Source organism: Acomys minous (assembly GCF_964271855.1).
Source record: "Acomys minous genome assembly, chromosome: 17".
In the NCBI taxonomy this organism is placed as follows: domain Eukaryota; kingdom Metazoa; phylum Chordata; class Mammalia; order Rodentia; family Muridae; genus Acomys; species Acomys minous.
The window spans coordinates 70,561,627-70,584,341 of record NC_140500.1 but is presented as its reverse complement, the minus strand read 5'-3'; the positions used below and the strand labels follow the sequence as shown (position 1 = coordinate 70,584,341).

The 22,715-nt window shown below is 49.0% G+C and overlaps 2 protein-coding genes across 2 annotated transcripts; both read right to left on the bottom strand.

Annotated features, from left to right (window-relative positions):
* Nucleotides 1-10,861: 10,861 nt before the first annotated feature.
* LOC311588200 (large ribosomal subunit protein eL38-like) lies at nucleotides 10,862-11,171 on the bottom strand. The gene has a single exon (XM_084765683.1). The coding sequence runs from the start codon at nucleotides 11,109-11,111 to the stop codon at nucleotides 10,902-10,904; it is 210 nt and encodes a 69-aa protein (XP_084621809.1). The 5' UTR covers nucleotides 11,112-11,171; the 3' UTR covers nucleotides 10,862-10,901.
* Nucleotides 11,172-16,055: 4,884 nt separating this feature from the next.
* TMSB10 (thymosin beta 10) lies at nucleotides 16,056-17,304 on the bottom strand. The gene is made up of 3 exons (XM_084765922.1): nucleotides 17,038-17,304; nucleotides 16,641-16,752; nucleotides 16,056-16,358 (listed from the first exon to the last, which is right to left on the bottom strand). The coding sequence occupies exons 1-3, from the start codon at nucleotides 17,287-17,289 to the stop codon at nucleotides 16,324-16,326; spliced, it is 399 nt and encodes a 132-aa protein (XP_084622048.1). The 5' UTR covers nucleotides 17,290-17,304; the 3' UTR covers nucleotides 16,056-16,323.
* Nucleotides 17,305-22,715: the final 5,411 nt, after the last annotated feature.

Genomic DNA, 22,715 nt, shown 5'->3' with positions numbered 1-22,715 from the left:
CTTAATTTGTTGGTTGTTTTCCGACACAGGGTCTAACTCAACCCAGGTTGGCCGTGGACTTGTTATATAACCAAGGCTTGCCTTGAGCTGCTGATCCTCCCTGCAGGGATTACAGGTGCCCACCACAGTCACATCACGTAGCAAGTAAGAAACAGCTCATCCTTTCAAATGACCTTGACCTCTTGAGCTCAGTAGAGGTTAGTTAGCCTTGAGGTTAATCCCCGCCATTCTGCCTCAAAGCGGCTTCTTCTAAGTGCCCCTCAGCCACGAGCCCTTCCAAGGCAGCCAATGTAAGCTCAAGAAATCGCTTTGAGTTGTCAGATCCCATAATGCCTAGCTGTAAAATAGCCTTCCGTGTTCGTTTCCTAAACCTGGCTCTTCTGGTTTGGAGGAGGGAGGGATGGAGAGTCAGGCTTATGTTTGAGTGGGGCAACAAACAGTCTTACATAATGATGACGAAGAAAGGACCCCAAAGGGCGGCATAGCACCCAGAACCTGTGCTCAGATGGGGAGACCCTAGCTCGGGGAGAGCCTGACCAGCTCCCTAGAAACACTTCAGGGACCTGTGTGTAAGAGACAGGAACAGTTAACCGAAGGCCATCTGTCTGCTTTATTTCATTTTAGCAGCACCTGCAGAATTGTAACCAGGAAGGGTGGGCTGAGGAGCAACAATCTCACGGGAAGATGAGTGTCTGTGAGAGCACGAGCATAGAGGCAAGCACGCACAGGATCTTCTTAGCTCTGTGTGCTAACAAGGATGTCAAGCCGGCAGCGGAATACAACCAGGGACATTTCCAGAGACACTTCCATTCGTGTTCAAATGAGTTTTGTTTGTTTGCTTGCTTCTTAGGAAACCGGATCTCACTCTGTTGCTCTGGCTGGCCTAGAACACCTTATATAGACAGGCTAGCCTGGAACTAATACAGTTCCGCCTGTCTCTGCCACCTGAGCGCTGGGATTAAGGCGGAGGCTGCCACTCCTGGAAAGGGGAGCACTGCTGTGTTTCAGGGTTGCTGTAGTTTGAATGTGGACTGCCTGGTGCAGGCTCACAGGTTGGAACACTCATCCTTCGGCTGTGGGGCTGTAGCAGAATGTTCCAGGAGCTTTACCATTGCCTCGATGGGGGAAGCACGGCACTGGGGCCCAGCCTTGAGGTCTTAGAGCTGTCAGCTTTACTTTCCTGCTGCTGGCATAAGAACCACAAGAAAAGCACTGAAGGGAATGAGGGCTCTTTTGGCTCACAGTTCAGGGGGGATGAATTCCATCACGGTAGGGGTGGGGTGGGGCTTGGGAAGGGGGCAGGGCATGGTGGCAGGAGTGGGAATGTGGCTCCACACTCAGGAAGCAAGACAGTGAGCAGGAAGTCCGGCCTGGCTTTAAAGTCTCAAGGCCCACCCCACAGTGACCCACTTCCTCTAGCAGGTCTCTGCCTCCTAAAAGTTCCACAGCCTTTCCAAATAGCTACCAGCTGGGGTTAAGCGTTCAAACCTCAGTGACCCAATGAGGGGATATTCAGACTCAAATCGCAAGAGCCTAGCCCCAGCTTCTGTCTTCTTTCTGCATGGCCTCACTCTGTAGTCCTGGCTGGCCTGCAATTTACTATGTAGACTAGACTGGCCTTGACCTCACGGAGATCCATCTACTTCAAGGATTAATGAAGACGTATGTCAGGGTGCCTGTCTAAATTTTAAAGAAAGATGTATTTATTAAATATACAGTGTTCTGCCTGCATATAAGCCTGTAGGCCAGAAGAGGGCACGGGATCTCATTATAGATGGTTGTGACACCGGGCGTGGTGGCACACGCCTTTAATCCTAGCACTCGGGAGGCAGAGGCGGGCAGATCGCTGTGAATTCGAGGCCAGCCTGGTCTACAAAGTGAGTCCAGGACAGTCAAGGCTACACAGAGAGACCCTGTCTCGAAAAACCAAAAAAAACAAAAAAACCAAAACCACACACACACACACACACACACACACGCTGGATCCACTGGGGCTAGAATTACAGGCATTTGCAAGGGGCTCAATATGGATGCTGGGACCTAACCTTGGGTTGTCTGGAAGGGCAGCAAGCACTCTTAAGCCCTGACTCATCTCCCCAGGCCTCCCTCTGTCTCTGTTTAGTTTTTGAGACAGGGTTTCTTTGTGTAATAGCCCTGGCTGTCCTGGAACCTACTTTGTAGACTAGGCTGCCCTCAAACTCACAGAGATCCACCTGCTTTTGCCTCTGGAGTGCTGAGATTAAAGATGTGTGCCACTACATCTGGCTCTATCACTTTTTAAAAAATTTATTCTGTGGGCCTGGAGAGATGGCTCAGAGGTTAAGAGCACTGACTGCACTTCCAGAAGTCCTGACTTCAATTCCTGGCAACCATATACTGTGGCTCATAACCATCTATAATGTGATCTGATGCTCTCTTTTGGCCTGCAGATGTACATGCAGGCAGGGGATTGTAAACATAGTAATAAATAAATAAATCTAAAAATTTTTTTTTATTCTGTGTATGTAGTTTAGCTTTCAGCTTACTATTTTTATGGGACTCCTTGGTGTGTGAACGAGAGGATCTTTGATTCTTTTTTTTTTTTTTTTTTTTTTGAGACAGGGTTTCTTTGTGTAGCCCTGGCTATCCTGGATTTGCTCTGTAGACCAGGCTGGCCTTGAACTCACAGTGATCCGCCTGCCTCTGCCTCCTGAGTGCTGGGATTAAAGGTGTGTGTCACCATGCCTGGCCCAAGAATCTATTTTCAATAAAAGGAAAAAAATTACATTTATTTATCTACTGTATATGTGTGTGTGTGGTGTGTGCATGCACACATGTGTATGTCTGTGTGTATGTATACCACTAAATGCATGTGGAGGTAAGAGGAGAACTTATGGGCATTGATTCTCCATTTACAAGTTGTGAGACCTAGAGATAGATCTCAGGGTGTCAGCTTCAGTGGCAAGAATCTTACCTGATAAACCATCGTGCTGGCTTTAAATAAATAAATATATTCCTCCCCTTAAAAATTGTTTGTATGTATGTATATATGTATGTATATGTAGTTATGTTTGTGTATGTGTCTAAGGAGGAGTATTAGCTCCCTGAACCTGGAGTTTCAAGTAGTTGTGAGTTTGCCTGATGTGGGTGCTGGGAATTGAACTCAGGTCCTCTGTAAGAACAGTATGTGAGCCGGGTGGTGGTGGCACACACCTTTAATCCAGCACTTGGGAGGCAGAGGCAGGTGGATCTTTGTGAGTTTGAGGTCAGCCTGGTCTACAAAGTGAGTCCAGGACAGCCAAGGGTACACAGAGAAACTCTGTCTCAAAAACAAAAAACAAAAAACAAAAAACAAAAACGAAGAAACAATAAAACCTAACAAAAACAAAAACAATATGTGGGGCTGGAAAGATGGCTCAGAGGTTAAGAGCACTGGCCGCTCTTCCAGAGGTTCTGAGCGACCGCATGGTGGCTCACGACCATCTGTAATGAGATCTGGTGCCCTCTGCTGGTGTGCAGGTGTACATGCAGACAGAACGTTGTATACATAATAAATAAATCTTTAACAACAATATGTACTCTAAATCACTGAGCCATTTTTCTAGCCCATATGCATATGTATAATATTTACACATGTTTTTATATTAATGAGGAGGCATTTGGATGAGATTGCAGTCTAATAAACCATGAGTTGCTAGAGTTGCACAAAATAGGTAGGACATATTCTAAACTGTAGATGGGGATTCTGGTGAGAGCCTAGGAACTCTCAGGCTTCTAGCTGGGAAGGAAGAATGGCAGCAAATCTAACTGCACTGGCTTCTCAGCTGGTGAGAGGCTTTAAGAAGATTCTGGGGTACGGACCCCTCCCTCTACCTAAGTCCTCCTAATTTCCCCTGCTTTTCTCCATCGCCTCAGGCTGCTCTCCAAGGGAGTGAGCAGTGGTGGCAGAGTGGAGGCAAGGTCCTTAGAACGTGGGAAGAACTTAGAGTCTGACTTTCCCTCAACGTGCTGAACCCACCCAACTACCACCTGCCTGCCCACCCATCCCCCTCCCTGCCCACCCGTCCACCTGCCTGCCCACCCATCCACCTGCCTGCCCACCCATCCACCTGCCTGCCCACCCATCCCCCTCCCTGCCCACCCATCCACCTGCCTGCCCACCCATCCCCCTCCCTGCCCACCCATCCCCCTCCCTGCCCACCCATCCCCCTCCCTGCCCACCCATCCCCCTCCCTGCCCACCCATCCCCCTCCCTGCCCACCCATCCCCCTCCCTGCCCACCCATCTCCCTCCCTGCCCACCCATCCACCTGCCTGCCCACCCATCCCCCTCCCTGCCCACCCATCCACCTGCCTGCCCACCCATCCCCCTCCCTGCCCACCCATCCCCCTCCCTGCCCACCTATATATCTCCTTCACTCTTTCATTTTTACTTTATTTATGAATTTATGTTGAGACAAGGTCTCACTTAGTAATTCTGGCTGGCCTGGAACTCTATGTAGACCATGCTGGCCTTGAACTCATTGATATTCTCTACCTTTGCTTCTTGGTAGGATTAACTATATGTACTACCACACCAGGCTATTTTTTTAAGTGTTTGTTTGTTTGTTTGTTTATGGTTCTTTGAGACAGGGTCTTTCTGTGTAACATAGCCTTGACTGTCCTGGACTCATTTTCTAGACCAGGCTGGCCTTGAACTCACAGAGATCTGCTTGCCTCTGACACATAAGGACAGGGATGAAAGGTGTGTGCCTCCATACTTATCCTGAAAATATTTGTTTATTTTAGTTTTATGCATATGAGTGTTTTTTCTTCATATGTGAGTGCCAAAGCACATGTGTGGAGGTCAGAGGAAAATGTTTGGGGGTCAGCACTTTGCTTCCGTCATGTGAATCCTTGTGATCAAACTCAGGTCATCCAGCGTGGCAGCAAGCACCTTTACCCAGAGTCATCTCACAAGCCTCCAAGGTCCCAGTCTATGTATAGCTGCTATCTAACGGCTGAAGCCCCACCCAGAACCCACACCAAAAGGAAAGTAGGTGCATCCTTCCTGCTCTCTCTTTCTCTCTCTCTCATGTGTGTATGGGTGTGTATATGTGTGTGTGTGTGTGTGTGTGTGTGTGTATGTATGTGTATATGTGTATGTGTGTGTGCATGTATGTGTGTATGTATGTGTGTATGTATGTGTGCGTACATCCCCTGCCCTCCCTCCTGTGATCAATCTATTCTCTAGATTCTTGGCCTTTGGGCTCTAGGCTTACATCAGAAGACCCTTCCTTCATTTTCGGACTTTTGGCCTCAGATTTAGAGTTACACTTGGCTCTCCTGCTTTCAAAGGCCTTCAGTATTGGCCTGAGGCCTGCTACTGGCATCCCAAGAGCTCCAGCCTACAGTGGGATAGCATGGGACTTCTTGGCTTCTGTAATTGTGTGAACTTGTTCTCGTAAAAGTTCCCCTCTCAAGTGTTTCTGTAGATCCTACTCTTTCTGGAGAACTGGGACATACATTTTTTCCCCTAATTAAAAAAAAAAAATGTTGGGCTGGAGAGATGGCTCAGCGGTTAAGAGCACTGACTGCTCTTCCAGAGGTCATGAGTTCAATTCCCAGCAACCACACAGTGGCTCACAACCATCTATAATGAGATCTGGTGCCCTCTTCTGGCATGCAGGTGTACATGCAGGCATAACACCGTATACATAATAATAATAAAAATGTCTATTTTATTTGTTCTGTATATACATACATGCACCACAGGCACCTATATGGATGGTGCACATACCTATGGTACAATCTAGGGATCTTGGTCAGGTTTGTTTTCTCTGCCAGTTAAAGAATTAAAAGGCAGGAAAAATCTCAAGTGCAACAGGCTGCAGTTGGGATATAAACGCCACCGATAGCTGCAGAGAGAATCAGCAGTTGAAGAAAAATGTTTATGGGGTGAGGCAGGCCTGCATGCAACAAGCAACAAACTCACTGAGGAAAATCCTCTGTAAAGCCAGGAGGTGGCGGAGAGGGGCTCCGAGGGCCGAACACTCTAGTCTTTTCTCAAGGGCCGGGTTTATTTTGTTTTTTTAGTCTTTGAAGAGATTTCCTCCCCTAATTTAAGGTTGGTCAGTTTGATGAAAGTAGAGACTGTAGAGACGGTCAATTGACCCACAGCTGTTGTGTAACAGGTCCCAATCCAGCTTCGAATTTGCCGAGGAAGTCTATCAACAGGGGGCCTGCCGGCAGGGAAACAGAATCCTACAAAGCCTTTGTTTGAAGCTGGCAGCCGATTGTCTCAAGTCAGGAAGGTGAGGAAGACTTGACCATCTTGGAAGCTCACCACCCTTAAAGTAGCCACAGCCCTTCCCCCTACCAGGGAGACTGTCTACCTCCTGGTCTCTCACACACATAAATACAGGCAAACACTCATACACATACAATGAAGATAGATAAATCTTTTTTAAAAGGAAAGAAAGAAAATTAACAATGACGTTGCCGTTTGAGCTATCTAGGGTTTTCCAGAGAAACAGAACCAAGACACTTTATATAGACCACCACAGGGTATCTGCAGGCTGGAGGCTCAAAGCTTCAGAACCAGGGAAGTGATGTGATTTTCAGTCTGAAGCGTGGGACAAGTCCCTGAAGGCCACCGAAGGAGGGTGTGCCAGCTCTAAGGAAGAGAGAAGAGAGGGAGAAAGGGGGATGGGAAGAGAAGAAGGGAGAGAGGAGGGAGGGAGGGAGGGGGCAAGGGATGGGGGGCAGGGGGGGGTGGAGAGAGAGAGGGGAGGAGGGAGGGAGGGAGGGAGGGAGAGAGCCCCGTTTCTTTTGCTCTGTCTGGGTTCCCAGATGGTTGGATGGTGCTCCCTCCATAGAGAGAAGCTCTTCCCAGCTCGCTCCACCCTCTTGCCCACGTCCTCTGGAAGAACACTTAAGGACACACCCAGAACTAATGCTGTGAGGTTCCAGTCAGGCTGTCACCCAAGATTAATCATCGTAGGAGACATATGTCCCTTCCTAGCTACCGAAACAAATCCTGAGGTACTGAAGTTATTGTTTTCTTGCAGCTTTGAAAGAAATCATCTGTGGAACCATCTGGGCCTGGCACTGTCCTATGCACTAACAAAGTGTGTGTGCCTGCTTGTGTGTAGGTGGGAGAGATCCAGCGCAGAAAGCCTTACCGGTGACTCGCCCCGCCCCGCCTCCCCGCCCCCCCCCCCCCCCCCCGACAGAACTTCATGTGTGCATCCTAGGCTAGTTTAAGCTCAGGATGGCCTCAAACTTCCACAGGTGCCAGCATGCCTGGGGGCCTGGGGATAGGATTCAAGTTTCGTGCCTGCACTCTCCAAACTGAGCAACATTCCCAGCTGTTGCCCCCAACCCCAAAATTCTCCCTAGTCTTTTTTCTGTCATCGTGAGTTGCGTTCTTCACAAACGTCTCCGGGGCTGTGAAGATGCTCAAGAGGGAAAGGCATCTGCCGTGGCAAGCCTGGTGGCCTGAGCTGGGAGCCCTGAAACCCTGTGAGGACAGAACCAGCTGCTCAAGGATAAGGGCTGGTCAGGTGACTAAGGCACCTGCTGCCAAGCCTGGTGACCCAAGTTTGATTCCCAAGGCCACATGGTGGAATGGTGGAAGGACAACTGACTCCTGAGAGCATGTGTACACACACACACACACACACACACACACACACACACACACAAATAGATAGATGGATAGACAGGTAGATAGGTAGGAAGGTAGGTAGGTAGAGAGATAAGTAAATAGATTAGAAAGTTTTAGAATGTTTTTTGTTTAGTTCTTTTTTTTAAAACGGCTATCCTTAAACAAACTATACTTTCTCTGATTTTTCTATTGAATAGAATTGGGCCAACCTACACATCTTAGAAACTCCAAGGAGTGAAAGTCTAAGAGCTGATTTCTGTCCTAGAGAGGGAAATATGAGAATAGCTCCTGGGGTCTGCTAGAGTGGCTCTGAGACACCTTCCTGCTTTAACCCCCACCCCCTCTTCTGCCCTCAGGGCCAGTCATTTCCTGGCCTCAGTGCTTTCCTGTGCTCTCCCAGCAGCCCTGGCCAGATGCAGGAAAACCAAACTGTGTCCCTCTGACACTGCAGCGCTTCATCCCCTGCGTCTACTTGGGCACCACCCAGTTATTTACTCCCATACAACCTAGAGGCTGTTGCAGAGGTGTTTTAGTGATGTGAGTCCCTTCCTAGGGGATTAGCCTGTGGGAAGACGGCATCCTGTCAGTTGAAGGCTTTAAAAGCAAAAACTAATTTCCCTGAGAAGGAATTCTGTCTGAAGACTATAATAGTGGGCTAAGCATGTGGCCCAGTGGTTAGAGCTCTTGCCCTGCATGCACACATCTCTGGGTTCCATCCCTAGGACCATATAAATTTGGTGTAGCTGTACACATCTGTTGTCTCAGAACATGTGGAGGCAGGAGGATCAGTTCCATGTCATCCTCAGCTACATAGCAAGTTTGAAGCCAGCCTGGGCTACCTCAACACACACACACACACACACACACACACACACACACACACACACACACACACTCAGGACTACAATACAAAGCAGAAGATGATATGGAAGATTCTGTCTGACAACCCAGAACTTAGGAGGCTAAGGCAAAAGAATTCTTGTGAGTTTGAGGTCAACCTAGGCTAGATAGTGAGTTTTAGGCCAGCCTTGCTTCAACAAACAAATAGAGGCCACAGAGATGTCTCAGCACTTAGAGTATGTGTTGTTTGGGCTGGGTGTGGTGGAGCACATCTTTAAGCCCAGCACTTGGGAGATAGAGGCAGGTGAGTTTCTGTGAGTTCGAGGCCAGCCTTGTCTACAGAGCGAGTTCCATGACAGCCAAGGCTACACAGAGAAACTCTGATTTGAAAAAAACAAAAACAAATTTTTTAAAGAGGAGAAAAATATATGTGTTGTTCTTGCAGAGGACGCAGGTTCAATTTCTAGCGTCCATATGGTGGCTCACTCTAGTTGCCAAGGATTTGATGCCCTCTTTTGACCTCCATGGGCACCAGATATGTACATGCAAGCAAAACAGCCATACATATCAAATAAAGCTATAAATATATAAATACATAAATGACAAAGATCATAACATGTAAAAACTGGTGCTGGGGCTTTTGAAGGGCTTTTCTGCCCTGCAGATTTCAGAGTTGCTAGTTCCCATATCTGTCCCAGACAATTCCTTAAAATCTGTCCACTACTGTATGTGTGTTTGTGTGTGTGTGTGTGTGTGTGTGTGTGTGTGTGTGTGTGTGTGTGTGCGTGCAAGTGATCACGGAAGCCAGGCGAGGTTACTGGATTCCTTGGAATTGCAAAGATGAGCCACCCAATGTAAGTGCTAGAAACTGAACTCAGGTCCTCTGGACAAGCAAGTAAGCATTCTTAACTGCTGAGCTATCTCTCTAGCTCCTAAATTAAAAAAAAAATTTTTTTTTGGACGGGGTTTCTCTGGGTAGCCTTGGCTGTCCTGGACTAGTTTTGTAGACCAGGCTGGTTTCGAACTCACAGAGATCTTCTTGCCTCTGCCTACCTGAGTGCTGGAATTACAGGTGTATGCCACTGTGCCGAGCACTCCTAAATTTGTTTTTTTGTTTTGTTTTGTTTTGTTTTTCGAGACAGGGTTCTAAATTTTTTTAAAGCACATGTGTGTGTGCATGCTGTAGTATGTGTGGGGGCCAGAGGACAACTTGATGGTGTTAATTCTCTCCTTCCACTATGTGGGTCCCAAGGATTGAACTCCAGCTAGCAAGCATCAAGCTTGGTCCAGGGCCTTCCCCTGCTGAGCCGTGTTACTGATTGATAGACACTTAGGAGCAAACCTCCATCTGCTCGTCTTTCTCTTGAGTCTCAATTGCTTCTGACATTAGACTTCTCTCATTTCTGATGATGGGTATTAGAGTTCTTTTTTTTTTTTTTAACTATAATAGAAAACTCAACTATAGAGTTTCTGTATATGAGAATAATCTATGTATTTTCTCACGTGTGTATACATGTTTTCATTTGTATGGAGACTGCGGTTGAATTTGGGAGTCTTCCTCAATGGCTCCCCACCTTATTCATTGAAGGACGCAGAGCTCACACTACCCATAAGGCTAGTCGGTGTCTCTCAAAATTCTGGGCCCTGGAATCACAGCATTGGAGCTCTGTTCCTAAAGTTCATGTAGCAGAACTTTAACTGCCAAGCTGTCTCACTAGACACAGGGAAATTTATATCTCACACAACAAGAAGTTCAAAGATAAAGCCCTTTTTAGAAGCTCTGAGACTCCTTACAATCTTTCCATGTTTTAATGATACCTCCTTGTTCGGCTCAATTTCCTTTAATGGCTTCAATATGTCTTGGTTCGGACATGGTATCCTTCAGCAATGGCATTTGCGTGTTTTCATTTTGTACAGTTTCTCCTTCCAGAAGCTTTCAAGCAGGTTTCTTCCTGTGGCTCCCGCATCAGAATCACAGCCCACATTTACTCTTGAATCAGCTACCGACAAGGCAATTGTAATCACCAACCTTCAAGGACCAATATGTCTTTATCTGTCAAATATTTGATGACCTTTCTCTGTTCTGAAATGAAAATTAAGGATAACTATAACTTAGTCCCTCCTCCATATAATTTAAAAACAAATCCACATGATCCCCTACTGGAATATAAAGGTAAAAGAAAGAACGATAATCTTTAAAAAACATTTTTTTTTAAAAAAAGAAAAAGTCTCATTTATGGTCTCCAACTCATGATGTAGCCAAGGATGACCTTAAATTCTGATCCCTCTGCGTCCACCTCCCCAGTGTTGGAATTACAGGTGTGAACCAATGTTTCAGATTTTAAAAAGATACTTTATAAACATTTCTTTTTTTTTTTTTTTTTTTTTTTAAGACTTTCCAGGGTTTTTAATAGTCAATGCAGAGGACTGGGTCACTACAGCTCCTTCACTGCCAAACCAGGGGGCAGGGACTGCTTCAGCTTCTCTGCCTTCTCCTTGTCTGTTATGACCAGGGTGTAGAGGTACCTGCTGCAGCGAACCTTGAACTTCACATTATCTTTGTTCTTCTTGATCTTGACAGATTTGGCATCCTTCCGCCGGGCTGTGAGCAGAAAGTCCTTGATTTCCTCAATTTTCCGAGGCATGGCTACGGGTGCCCGGCGCTGGGGATCGCACCCAAAACACTCACAGCAGCAAGAACCGGAAAGAACCTATAAACATTTCTAAGTATGTGGGTTGTGGTACACACAGCCCATCATATTATAGGTCTATTCCCATCACTCTTCTGTGGCTATGATAAAATACCCCGACACAAAGGAAGCTGGGAAAGAAGGGTTTATTTTGGTTTGCGTTTCCAGAGGGAGAGGGTTCACCTTAGCGGAGAAGACATGGTAGGAGACGTCTGAGGCTGGCCTGGCAGCCAGGAAGCTGAGAGAAGAGGAAACGGGGCCAAGGCCTCAGTGATGTACTCCCTCCAGCAAGCCTCCACTTCCTAAAGGTTCCGGAAGCTTCTTAAACCGTGCAACCAGCTGCGGGCAACAATTATCCAAACACATGAGCCTATGGGGCACATCTTACTTTTAAACCACCCCAGGGTATGAGCTTTTTTTTCTCTCTCTCTCTCCCTATGATGGTGCTTTGCTTCATGGTTTGCTTTGCTTAGTGTGATTGGATGGAAGTGAGGTGTGAGGAAAAAGGGGAACACCACTGAGTGTAAACTTTTGCATCGGCAGTAACAACACTGTGCCCCAGCGAGGGCCCTGTGTGTTCAGCCTGCTGCTCAGAATGAAAAGGCAAGCCGGTAAGAAACCGAGTAGTAATATGAACCTTAAAGGCATGTAGTTTTGTTGTTGTAGTAAGTCATTGAGATTTGGGGGGGGGGAGCTGAAAGAAAGAGTATTGGCTCAGGGCCCCCAAGACCAAATTCTCCGCACAAAGGAGATTTAATCGCCCTAGAGGCACAGAAGGCAGGGGTAAGGGACAAAGACAGGGGATAGAGGACAAGGGAGAAAAGGAGGAGAAGAAAGAAGAGGGGAAAAAAGAGGCAAGAAAGAGGGGTGGGGGGGTACTTGGACGAAGGACTGCATCTGGAGAGAGGAGACAGACGTGGCACGTAGGAAAATGGCGGCTTATAAAGGTACAAGGGGGAAACCTCCGTGTTAGGCTGAGGTGTTTAACTTTAACTGGCCATGTTAATTAGGTGAGCCAAAGGGGCTTTTGATGGCTTGACTTCATTGCTTTGCGGGCTGGACCTCGGTGGTCAGCTTCAGGAGGAGGGAGTGGCCAAAGAAGGGAACAGACTTGGGGGGGGGGTAGTTTCCGGGATGTAATCTAACTGGCCAGAGTCCCTTCAGGCGTTATGGCACACGACTTTAATCCCAGTGCTCGGGAGGCAGAGGTAGGTGGATCTCTGTAAGGCCAGCCCTGTCTCTAAAACAAAAAACAAAAACCAAAAACCAAAAAAGCAGAGTCTCTTCAGGGGCTATTTTTGGCTCCTATAGCTGTTAGAGTTCTTCAGTCTGCCTATCTGTGATGTCATTGCTTACCTGCCACGGAGGCGTGGCCCTGCCCAGGGCCATATAAAAGGACAAACCCTCGCCATGGTCTCTCTCTTCTTCTCACTCTTCCTGTCTCTCTCTGGGGTTCCCCTTCCCCCTTTCCTTCTCTCCCCGTGCTCATCTAATAAACTCCTCCACAACATAATGTCTGCTGCCTGGAACCTTATTTTTATCTTATTGCTTTATATCATCTTCTTTTATATTTTATTATTAAACATTAAAAAAAAAAGCTGTGATAGAGCACCTGACCAAAGGCAAGGTGGGGAAGAAAGGGTTTATTTCAAGTTATGACTCACCGCTGAGCGAACTTGGGGTGGAACCTGGATGCAGGAAGGAAAAGCATGGGATGTGGAAGAATGCCGACTATTGGTTTGTTCCTCACGGTTTGCTCAGCTGTTTTCTTACACAACTCAGGACCACCCACAGTGGCCCAAAGGTGGTACCACCCATCTGTAACTCCAGTTTCAGGGGATGATCTGGTACCCCCTTTTTGCCTTCAAGGGCCACAGGCATACACATGGTATATATACATAAACGCATGCAAAACCACTCAAACACATGGCTCGGTGGGCAGAGTGCTTGCTGCACACGCATGAACACTTGAGTTCAGGTCTCAGCAGCCATGTAAAAAGCTGGAGGTGGCAGCATCGTCTGTAACTCCAGTGCTTTTGGGGCAGGAGCAGGCAGAACCCATGGGCCAGCAAGTCTAGCCAAAACAGTAAGTTCTGGCTTTTGTGAGAGATCATGCCTCAAAAAATAAGGTGGAGGTGGGCTGGGGAGATGGGCCAGTGGGTAAAAGAGCTTTTTTCAGAGCCTCGATGGCTGGAGTTAGGATCTCCAGAATCGTGTGAAAAGGCTGGATGCAATAGTACAAGCATTTGTACTGTGTGCAGCCATAGCATCGGTGTTGATCGTGGTAGCGGTAGTGGTGCTAGTGCGGAAGGCTTGGGTTGGTGATGGGGCTGGTGCTGATGTTGGAGATGGCAGTTACTATTTGTGCCTTCCACGGCCTCTTCCTCATACTCTCACACACATCTCAGATCACCGTGTTTTGACCCCCCCAAATCAATAAGTGGCCTCCAAATGACTACAGGATACACCACCCCCGCCTTCCTTCCTGGGCTCACTTGAGGTTGCTTCTGTTTTCATTCAGTTATGGCCTCTGTCTTCACTGAATGCCGTCTGGTGTCAACGGGAGGAGGAGCCTGCTGCCGAACAAATGCCAGCCCTGTTCTCACTTCTTGTCTTCATTCTTTCTCTTCCTCTTTCACCAAGGCAGCCGCTGTCACAGCTAACTTCTTTGTCTGCTATCCCGGGGGTGGGGGGGTGGGGGGGTGGGGGGGTGGGGGGGGTGGGGGGGTGGGGGTGGGGGGTGGACTGCTCATGCCTCCTAGCATTTCTTTTCATGGAGTATTTTGCAGTTAGTTGCAGGAAACAGAACTCTGCCGCCTCACTACAGCGATTGGTAGGTACTTGTTGGGCACTCAGAAGACCCACACTGAGCTAAGCGGACCACAAACATGGCCTCTGAATTTTGCAGAAACAAAGCATCCCAGTATCTTTTTCCTCCCCTCTCTTTTGAGACGGGGTCTCAAGGAGCCTGTGCAGATCTTGACTCCACTGACTAGTTGAAGATGACCTTAAACTCCACATCCTTCTGATGCTGAGATTACAGGCTTGCACCACCACAGCTGCCTCAAAAACTCTCCCAAACTAAACACGACTCTTCCTGTCATTCGGATCTTGAAAGGATCCTCAAGGTCCCACGCTTTGGAGGCTTGTTGCTTAGTGTGGCACTACTGAGTGGGGGGACCTTTAAGAGCCGGGGCCAAGTGGAAGGTGCATTGTGGGACCCTAACCTCTACCCCTTTGCTCCCTGGCCGCTGGGTTTGACGTGGCTATGCACCTCCACCCTGCTGTGCTGCCGGCAAGGGTCAGTAGACCAGAGACTGGAACTTCTAAGACAAAAGAAGTCCTTCCTAGTTCCAGCCCACAGGTGTTTCTTCTAGCGACAAAGCTGACTAATGTAGCTGGCGGCTCAGGGACTAGGCAGCCTTCCGTCAGTCATTAGCCTCAATTGTAAATTAGCAGTATTTCCTTCCTCCCCAGTGCTGGGCCCCGGGGAGGGAAATGAGTAGGTTTGGCTTCCCTAAACTATAGTAATTACCACAGGTTCACCATGGTCTCTGCCCTGTTAACCAAGACACTAGAGTCAACAAACCAGTGGGGGAAGGGAGGTATGGTGTGTGTGTGTGGGGCAGCCTGGCTTTAATATGGTCGAGGTGGAGGCAGGTGATGCCTGTAGTGATTCAGTAAGTTCTTTCTCCTCTCTCTCTCTCACTTACAAGAGCGTTAACTACAGATTTACTCAAGCATGGGACAACAGTTCAGCCCCGTCCTACCCTGGGTCACTACAAAAGCTACATCTGTGGGAGTCACTAATATCAGAGAAAAAGAGTTGTTCCCTAACATGTCTCTTCTCTGATCCACTCCTCAGACGGCCAGCCACACTACTAGGTTTTAAATTTCTTGTGGCTGCTGGAGGGTACACTTCATTTGAACTAACTGCCCTCACCTATTTATCCAGTCCCTTGGGGGTTAGGGCAAAAATGTGGGGCAAATCCTACCCAATTGTCTCCCTCTGTCCCCTCCTCCAGGAAAAGGCTATCTCTGCCAAAGTAGCCCTGGGCTCCTCCTCCACTAGGGCCCTCTGGGCTGGTCCCACCCCTTGCCCGTGGGTTATGGAAGGGTGTGACCTCCAGCTCGGCAGGCGCAGCCGCAAACTCCCTCCTTACACTTTTCAGATCTCCCGATCCGAGGCAGCTCGGCCTACACTCCCCATCTAATGGCTAAGGCATTTGCAGAAGGCTCCCAGACAAAAAAAAAAAAAAACCCCTAGGTTGATCCCTGTGGCTGTATTCCTGATGTCGGCTCTGCAAGTTATGATAAAGCCCGCGATTGTTTCACTACATCAGGCCTTTATTTCACCTCATTCTGTAACATCCAGAAGAAAACCTTGCGTGTGTGTGTGTGTGTGTGTGTGTGTGTGAGAGAGAGAGAGAGAGAGAGAGAGAGAGAGAGAGAGAGAGAGAGAGAGAGAGAGAGAGAGAGAGAGAGACGAACCCGGACCTCGCCCAGTTTCCAACATTCCAGAATGATTATTGTTCGTCCCCTTTCCTCCCAGACTTTAATAAATCACCGCTTCTGGTGTGCGCGTAAAAGATAGGAGGGCGGGAAGAAAGAGACGGTGGGATTTGAGGAGCCGATCAAAAAAAAGCAAATCTTAATCTTTTGGGCAACATTTTTTCAAAATGGTGTTAAAATTTACCTGGGTTGCATTAAGAGCAGAGCAAACGAGAACCCAGAAAACCTTAGGGCGAAGCAGGTAAATTAAAAAATAGAGCGATACATCTCTTCCCCCAAAGCTAGCCCATTCTACGACCTTCCCCCCCCCTTCTCTGCGGCACAACTCACTCCCAGTGCCGCTCTGCCCACGCGCACTCAACTAAAGGATTCAGACCACGCCAACCATGCCACGAGGTGTGTTTTATTTTCATCAATCATACAAATAATTTTCTATAATATCCCAGGGCAAACCGGTGAAATTTGGCAGTCCGATTATAGTAGGGGGGGTCCCGCTTCAGAGACCCGCGGGCCGGTGGCATCGGCGCGGAGTGCCTGGGTTCACAGTGCAGCTTGTGGCTCGCGTCCATCTTGCAGGTGGCTCTTCCTCCGCATCACGAGGGGGGTCTTGGAGATGACGGGGTGGGGTGGGGTGGGGGGAAATCCTCCTAGGCTTTTAGGAAATTTCACTCCTCTTTTCCTGTTCAATGGCTGCAAAGGGCGGGATGTGGGCATTGGAGAATGGAACCACTTTAGAGCCCCCAACACCCAACCCATAAACCTGGTGTGGATGAAGCCCCCACGAGGCCTGGGCAACAAGGAAGAGGTTTGGAAGGGACAAAGTGCTTTGTGTGACTGGGAGGGTGGCTATGGTCTCTCAGATTCGGGGTGGGAGAATAGCGGCCGGATGGGGGTGGGGGGTGGGTGCCGGACTGGCACAGCAAGGAAGGGTGGAGCGCTGGGGCGGGAACCCAGAGGCGGGAGCACACTCACTCTCTTTGGTCGGCAGGGTGTTCTTCTCCTGCGTCTCGGTTTTCTTCAGCTTGGCCTTATCAAAGCTGGCGATTTCCCCCATGTCCGGCTTGTCTGCCATTTTCCTGCAACCCTGATGGGCGAACCAAGGCGATAGTGGGTGGCGTGGATCCCCCTGCCTTCCGCGGACGCCCCTCGACGTGGCATTCCCGGCCCGGGGCGTTCCCACAGCGGGGAGGCCGAGGATCTCTGGCTCGTCCACCACACCCTCCCACCGAAGCCCCAGGGCGTGGCCTACAAGCCGCTGACTGTTCCAACCGCCGGTCGCCTGTTGCAACCCAGGGGGGACGCGCCCGCTAGCCACAAACTGCCCCGACCCCACCCAGGGTAGGCCCCCAAGCCCAGCGTTGTGCCTCACCCTGAAGTCTCGCTCCGAGCTCGCGCTCCAGGTGCTCCCACTCGCGTTGCTGCAGCAAGAGACAAAAGAGCGGCGCCCGCCCCTCGCTTTATATACACCGCGCCCCGCCCCGCCTCTCGCCCGCCGCAACGAGGGCGTGGCCAGCCCGTGAGGGGGCGTGGCCAGGGGGCGCGCGCGCGAGTGCGCGCGGGGGTTGGGGGAGTTCAGCATCTCCAGCGTGCTGGGCCTCCGCCCTTCTCGGGCCGCGCTCATCGCCCTCTGCGATCCCTTGTTGGGGGTGGCAGGCACCAGCTCCCTGCAGGCTCTTTCCCTCCAGCATCTCCTCCTGCTGGTTCCCAGGAGCCTGCTGCTCACCTCGCGGGAAGGGCGTGAGGGGCAGCAGGGAAGGACTTGGGGTTTTGTTGCGTGTGTACGTGGTGTGGGGTTGTGGGTGTGCGGGCGAGCACGCGCGCTCTGCTGCAGCCCTGCTCGCGGGAGACACCCCACCCGCGTCGCCCCAAGTGTCTTGCGTTTGTCTCTCCAGAGGAGTCTCCATCTCTTTTCTTGTGGCTGCTGCTTTTAAAAAACACGCTGTTTCCGGTATTGTCTAAGGGAGGATGTGGGAGTTAGGAGTCCCGGGAGGCCCGTGTCCCCCCCCCCCCACCCCCACCCCCCCGTTTCTTCTTTCAGCGGCCTTTATGGAACACTGTATTGGAGGGTGCGGTTTTCCTCCTTCAGTTAACCTTCAATGTGATTTTTAAAAGCTGGGATGCCCTCAAACATTGCTTTTCTTATTAATCCATTCCAGGAGTGGAATAATGCCTTCCTGGAAAAGTAACCACTGTAGGTTACACAACCCCATTAGATAGTAAGTTCTAGTATAGTTGCCGGGGTGGGGGAGGGGGCGTGGGGTGAAACATCCATTCAACCTCCTTTCTCATTCCCTTTCCTGTGTCAAATGGTGGAACATATTCCACTGATAGAAAAAGAGGAGAGCCATTTCCTGAATGGCAGGCTATGTGGTCCACAGGGACAACCACCAAAACATCTTGGCTAGGAGGCTTGAGGTAATAAAAGTTTACAGTGGGGGAGGGGCGCCTAGACAGTGGCCTCACCCTCACGGTGGCTCACCCACAGGATGGCTCACAAATCTGTGGAGCTGCGGTTTTAGGAGAGCTTCTTCTGTCCTCCTTGGGCACCAGATGTGAATGTGCTGTGCAGAAAACATTCACGCACGTAGAATAAAATAAACCTTTTAAAGAAAGTTGATTTTTGCCGGGCAGTGGTGGCGCACTCCGTTAATCCTACCTAGCACTTGGGAGCCAGAGGCAGGCAGATAGATCTCTGTGAGTTCCAGGACAGCCAGGGCTACAAAGAGAAACCTTGTCTCAACAAACAAACCTAAAAGAAAGTTCCTTTTTTACTTGTATAACATGATCCTAAGCTAATTTCCTTTTTAAAAAAATTATATTCTTTAGACAGAGCCTCACTGTGTAGCCCTGGCTGACCTGGAACTCACCTTGTAGAATAGGTTGGCTTTGAACTCACAGAGATTGGCCTCTTTCTTGACTGTTGGGCCTACAAGCCTGTGCTAGTGTGCCTGGCTCTGCACTCTCAGGCCTCCTCGCTCTTGCTGTTCTGGACTCTCTTCATCCTTTCCACCCAGGCAGTGGTCCAGGAGAGAAGATAAAGGGCCGAGCTGGATTATGAACCAGGCTCAGAAGTAGCTTTTATTACCTCTGTCTTTATTTCCTTGACTAGTATTTAGTCACATGGTCCCAGCCTAACTCCAGGAAATCCATTCTAACTGTGTCCTGGGGAAAACAGAAGCAGGGCTGGGTGCACTGAACCAGTCTCTACTTGCAGAAGGCTCTGCTGGGCTTGGCCATGGAATTGTCCAGACACGCAGAGATAATGTCTCTGCGGGCTTTTCCAGGCACCATGTCGGATGCAATGCTGATCGTAATTAGATTTGATCTTGGGCGTCTACCTTGAAGTGGTCAGTTGTATGAGTTTGCGCCCAGGGTGAACACCAATCCCACTTTCTCTTTATTCAGGAAAGAAATCTAATTGAGAAGAGATGCAGATTGAGGGGTGGTGGTGGTGGTGGTGGTGGTGGTGATGGTGGTGATGGTGGTGGAGGAGCATGCGGGCTTCCCAAACAAAGGCGCTAAAATGAAGTCGGCGTTCCCTGTCCCTGCTGGGTTCAGCACAGTGGCTCCTCTCCAGAGAGCAAACTCCCTCTTTGCAGTTGAGCTTAACAGCCGTGACCAGGTTGGGAATGTGACTGAGATGACAGAGTGCTCCCCTGACCTACCTGAGGGCCTGGGCTCCATCTCCAGCATCACAAAAGTCACAAGCCTAAGTCTTAGCTTTTGGGAGATAGAGGTAGGAAGATCAGGAGTTCGAGACCAGCCTTAGCCACACAGTGAGTTGAAGGCAAGTGTGGGCTACCTGAGACCCTGTCTCAAAAACAAACTAAGAACAAATGAACAGAAATAGTGGTCAAATCTAATGTCCTCATTCAATCTAATAGGCAATGTTAGAACACCCACCTACATGTACTTCAACTAGTCTCCTACCTTTTTTTTTTTCCTTTACTTGTAGGTGGGCCTTAGTGACTTTGTTCTAGTAAATGTAGCGGAAATGAGCCTTTGTGACTTAAGAGGCCACGAGGTTGTGAGCCACTATCTGCAAGGATGGTGCCTCCAGGCTCCAGGAGAACGGAGCATCTGGGAGGAGAGGCTGCCCGTCTGCATTCCACACAGTGGGGAGGAGACAAGCTGTCCCTGGCCACACTGAACTCCGGAGCGACACAGACATCTCGCAGCTGCTTAAACTTACTAAGTTTCTGAATGTTTTGTTACAGGGCAACAAATAACTGGCAGAAGGGCAGGAAAAAGTCAGAACCTAGGGGTGTCAGGGGCTCCAGGTCCCATTCTCCTGTGGAGAGTTTTCCTGTGTGTCTTCCATGACACGTGCATGGGTGTGCGCGCGCGCGCACGCACGCACACACACACACACACACACACACACACACCCCTAAATCAATATTTGCTGGGTGTATATGGAGCACGTGGCAGCGTTCTGAGTGTGGAGGGTGATGGTGAGACACGCCCAGAGTAGAGGAATGATTTGGTCAATAGGGCTCCTGCTTTGTGTTCACTTACTGACTTTATACTGCTCACTTGGCTTGGGGTAAGCAGCCCAACTCACAAACATTTCCACCTTTGTTGAAAAGGATGATGGGAAACTAGAGCATGAATAAGTGGGGATCTCAGAGAAGTGTGTGTGTGCGCGCGCGTGCGCGCGTGCCCTGACATTTTGTTTCATTAATTTTTTTTTAGAAAAGGTTTCACAGTCTCAGGTTGGCCCGGAACTTGCTATGTAGCCAAAGATGACCTGAAACTACTGGTTTTTCTGCTTTTACCTCGGAAGTGTTGGACTCACAGCATGAGACACTAGGCCTCTTTGTTCCGTACTGGGGATTGAACCCAGGGCTTTGTGCGTGATAGACAACCACTCTCCCAACTGAGCTACAGCTTGAAGCTTCAGTATGACATTTTTATCAAAGACTGGGATGAAGATATGGGCACAATGGTGATTTCATAAAGCTGCCGAGCTGACGGACAGCCATTAAGGCTTCTTGGCCAAACATCTATGCTAGCAGGCAAGGGTTCAGTGACAGAAATGAAGGCTGTGATTCATAGCTTCATGGATAGAGCCCAGATTGCGTGTGTGTGTGTGTGTGAGCAGAGACAGGGTCTCCTGTAGTCCAACTGATATCAGATTTGCTGTGTAGCCAAGAAAGACTTTGAACTTCTGATCCTTTTGCCTCTACCTCCCAAGTACTAGATTGCAGATCTATGCCAGCATGCCTGGTTTATGCGGTGATAGGAATTGAACCAAGGACCTTCTGCATGCCAGGCAAAAACTTAACCAATTGACCTACATCCCCAGCCGCTAGGTTGCTTTTGACCTGGAGGGAATCATTCATTCACTTCTGCTTCAGGGCTTTGCCTTTCTTTAGGAAACTGCTTATAGGTCCCTCTCCTCAGAGAACCTCGGCTACCCTCACAGAGTAACACTACCCCTGCCGTTCTCCATCCCTTTATTGTGGTTCATTTGTCTTCACAGACTCTGCCTCTGGCCAGAGCATGACCAAACATGCTATATTTTCATTAAAAAAAAAAAAAAAAAATATATATATATATATATACACACCTCAACAGGAAATGAGAGACCTCATCTCTCTTCTTTGCTTCCGTTTCTGCCGTCAGCAATCTTTTGAACCCATGCTCAAATTTCCCAGTCAGACTGGAGTGAGTTATTACGGAAGTGGTGAGGAGTTCTCTGACTAGAGGCATTCAGTGAAAAGTGAGCAGCTGTTTGGACTGCTACAGGTGTGGTTTACACTTCCGTATAGTATGTCCATGCACCGTACCGTATGCTTGAGTGTACTCACACGGAGTCAAAGCATGTACCTTCCTGCTACTTCTAGAGCTGTCGTTCCATTTGAGGAAGTCTCCAGTGTGGGATTGATTTTGCCAGTCTGTGTGAAGTCAGACGAAAGAAACACAAAGAACGGTCAGGATGCAACCTGTACGCAGTGGTTACTACTAATTGTCAGTCCGACAGCATCTAGAACCACCTGGAGTTGGACCTTTGAGCGTACTTAGGCAAAATTCCCCTGATAAGATTACTGAAGGTGTGAAGACTTGCCCACTGTACACACGCTGTCCCCTGACTGGGACCCTGATCTGGAGCAGGGAGCAGGGCTGAAAAGCAGTGCATGCTCCTATCCTCAGCTGCTTCTTCAGTAACCCGACCTGTGGGGTTCGACTAAAACTTGGGAGGAAGGTCACCTGTTGAGAATGCAAGACACAAAGAAGGAGAGCAAGTCTGATTGGTCAAGCTCTCAAACTTTATTAGTCAGGCAGCAGGTTTTATAAGTCAGAAGGCAGGGGAGCATATTGCTATAGCAACCCGTCTGCAGGCTGTTCTCAAAACACAGGGAATTCCAGGCATGGTCATAATGTCCTGCCACACAGGGTATCTTGCTTTGTCTTCATCTAGCTTTAGTCTAACTGCTGACTCACAACAGGGTCGCTCCATCCCTATCTGTCTTTAGAGTAACTCTTGACTCACAACAGGGTCAGCTAATTTTTGGTGAAAGGCAAGCTCTGGGAAAAACAGAGACTTAAAGGTGCAGACTTGGACAAGATGGCTGAACATTGGCCATATGGCCTATTGTCCCCAACACTTCTGAAGAGTTAGTTGTGTGTCCCCATGTGGGTTTATGTGTGCCACATTCATTCAGGTACCCTCAGAGGTTAGAAGATTGTCTGATCTCCTGGTGTTAGAGTTACAAGTGCTTAGAAGCTGCTTGGTGTGGGTGCTGGGAGCCCAATGCAAGTCCTCTGTGAGCACAGTGCACACAACCACTGAACAGTCTTTGCAGCCCCTTGATTTGTTTTGTTTTGTTTTTTTTCTCTTTCTTTTGAGACAAGGTTTCTCTGTGTTAGCCTTGGCTGTCCTGGACTCACTTTGTAGACCAGGCTGGCCTCAAACTCACAGTGATCCGCCTGCCTCTGCTTCCCAAGTGCTGGGCTTAAAGGCATGCGCCACCACTGCCTGGCATGTTTTCTTTTAAACTATTACGTTTGTGTGTGTGTGTACATGTGTGCAGTCATATGGGA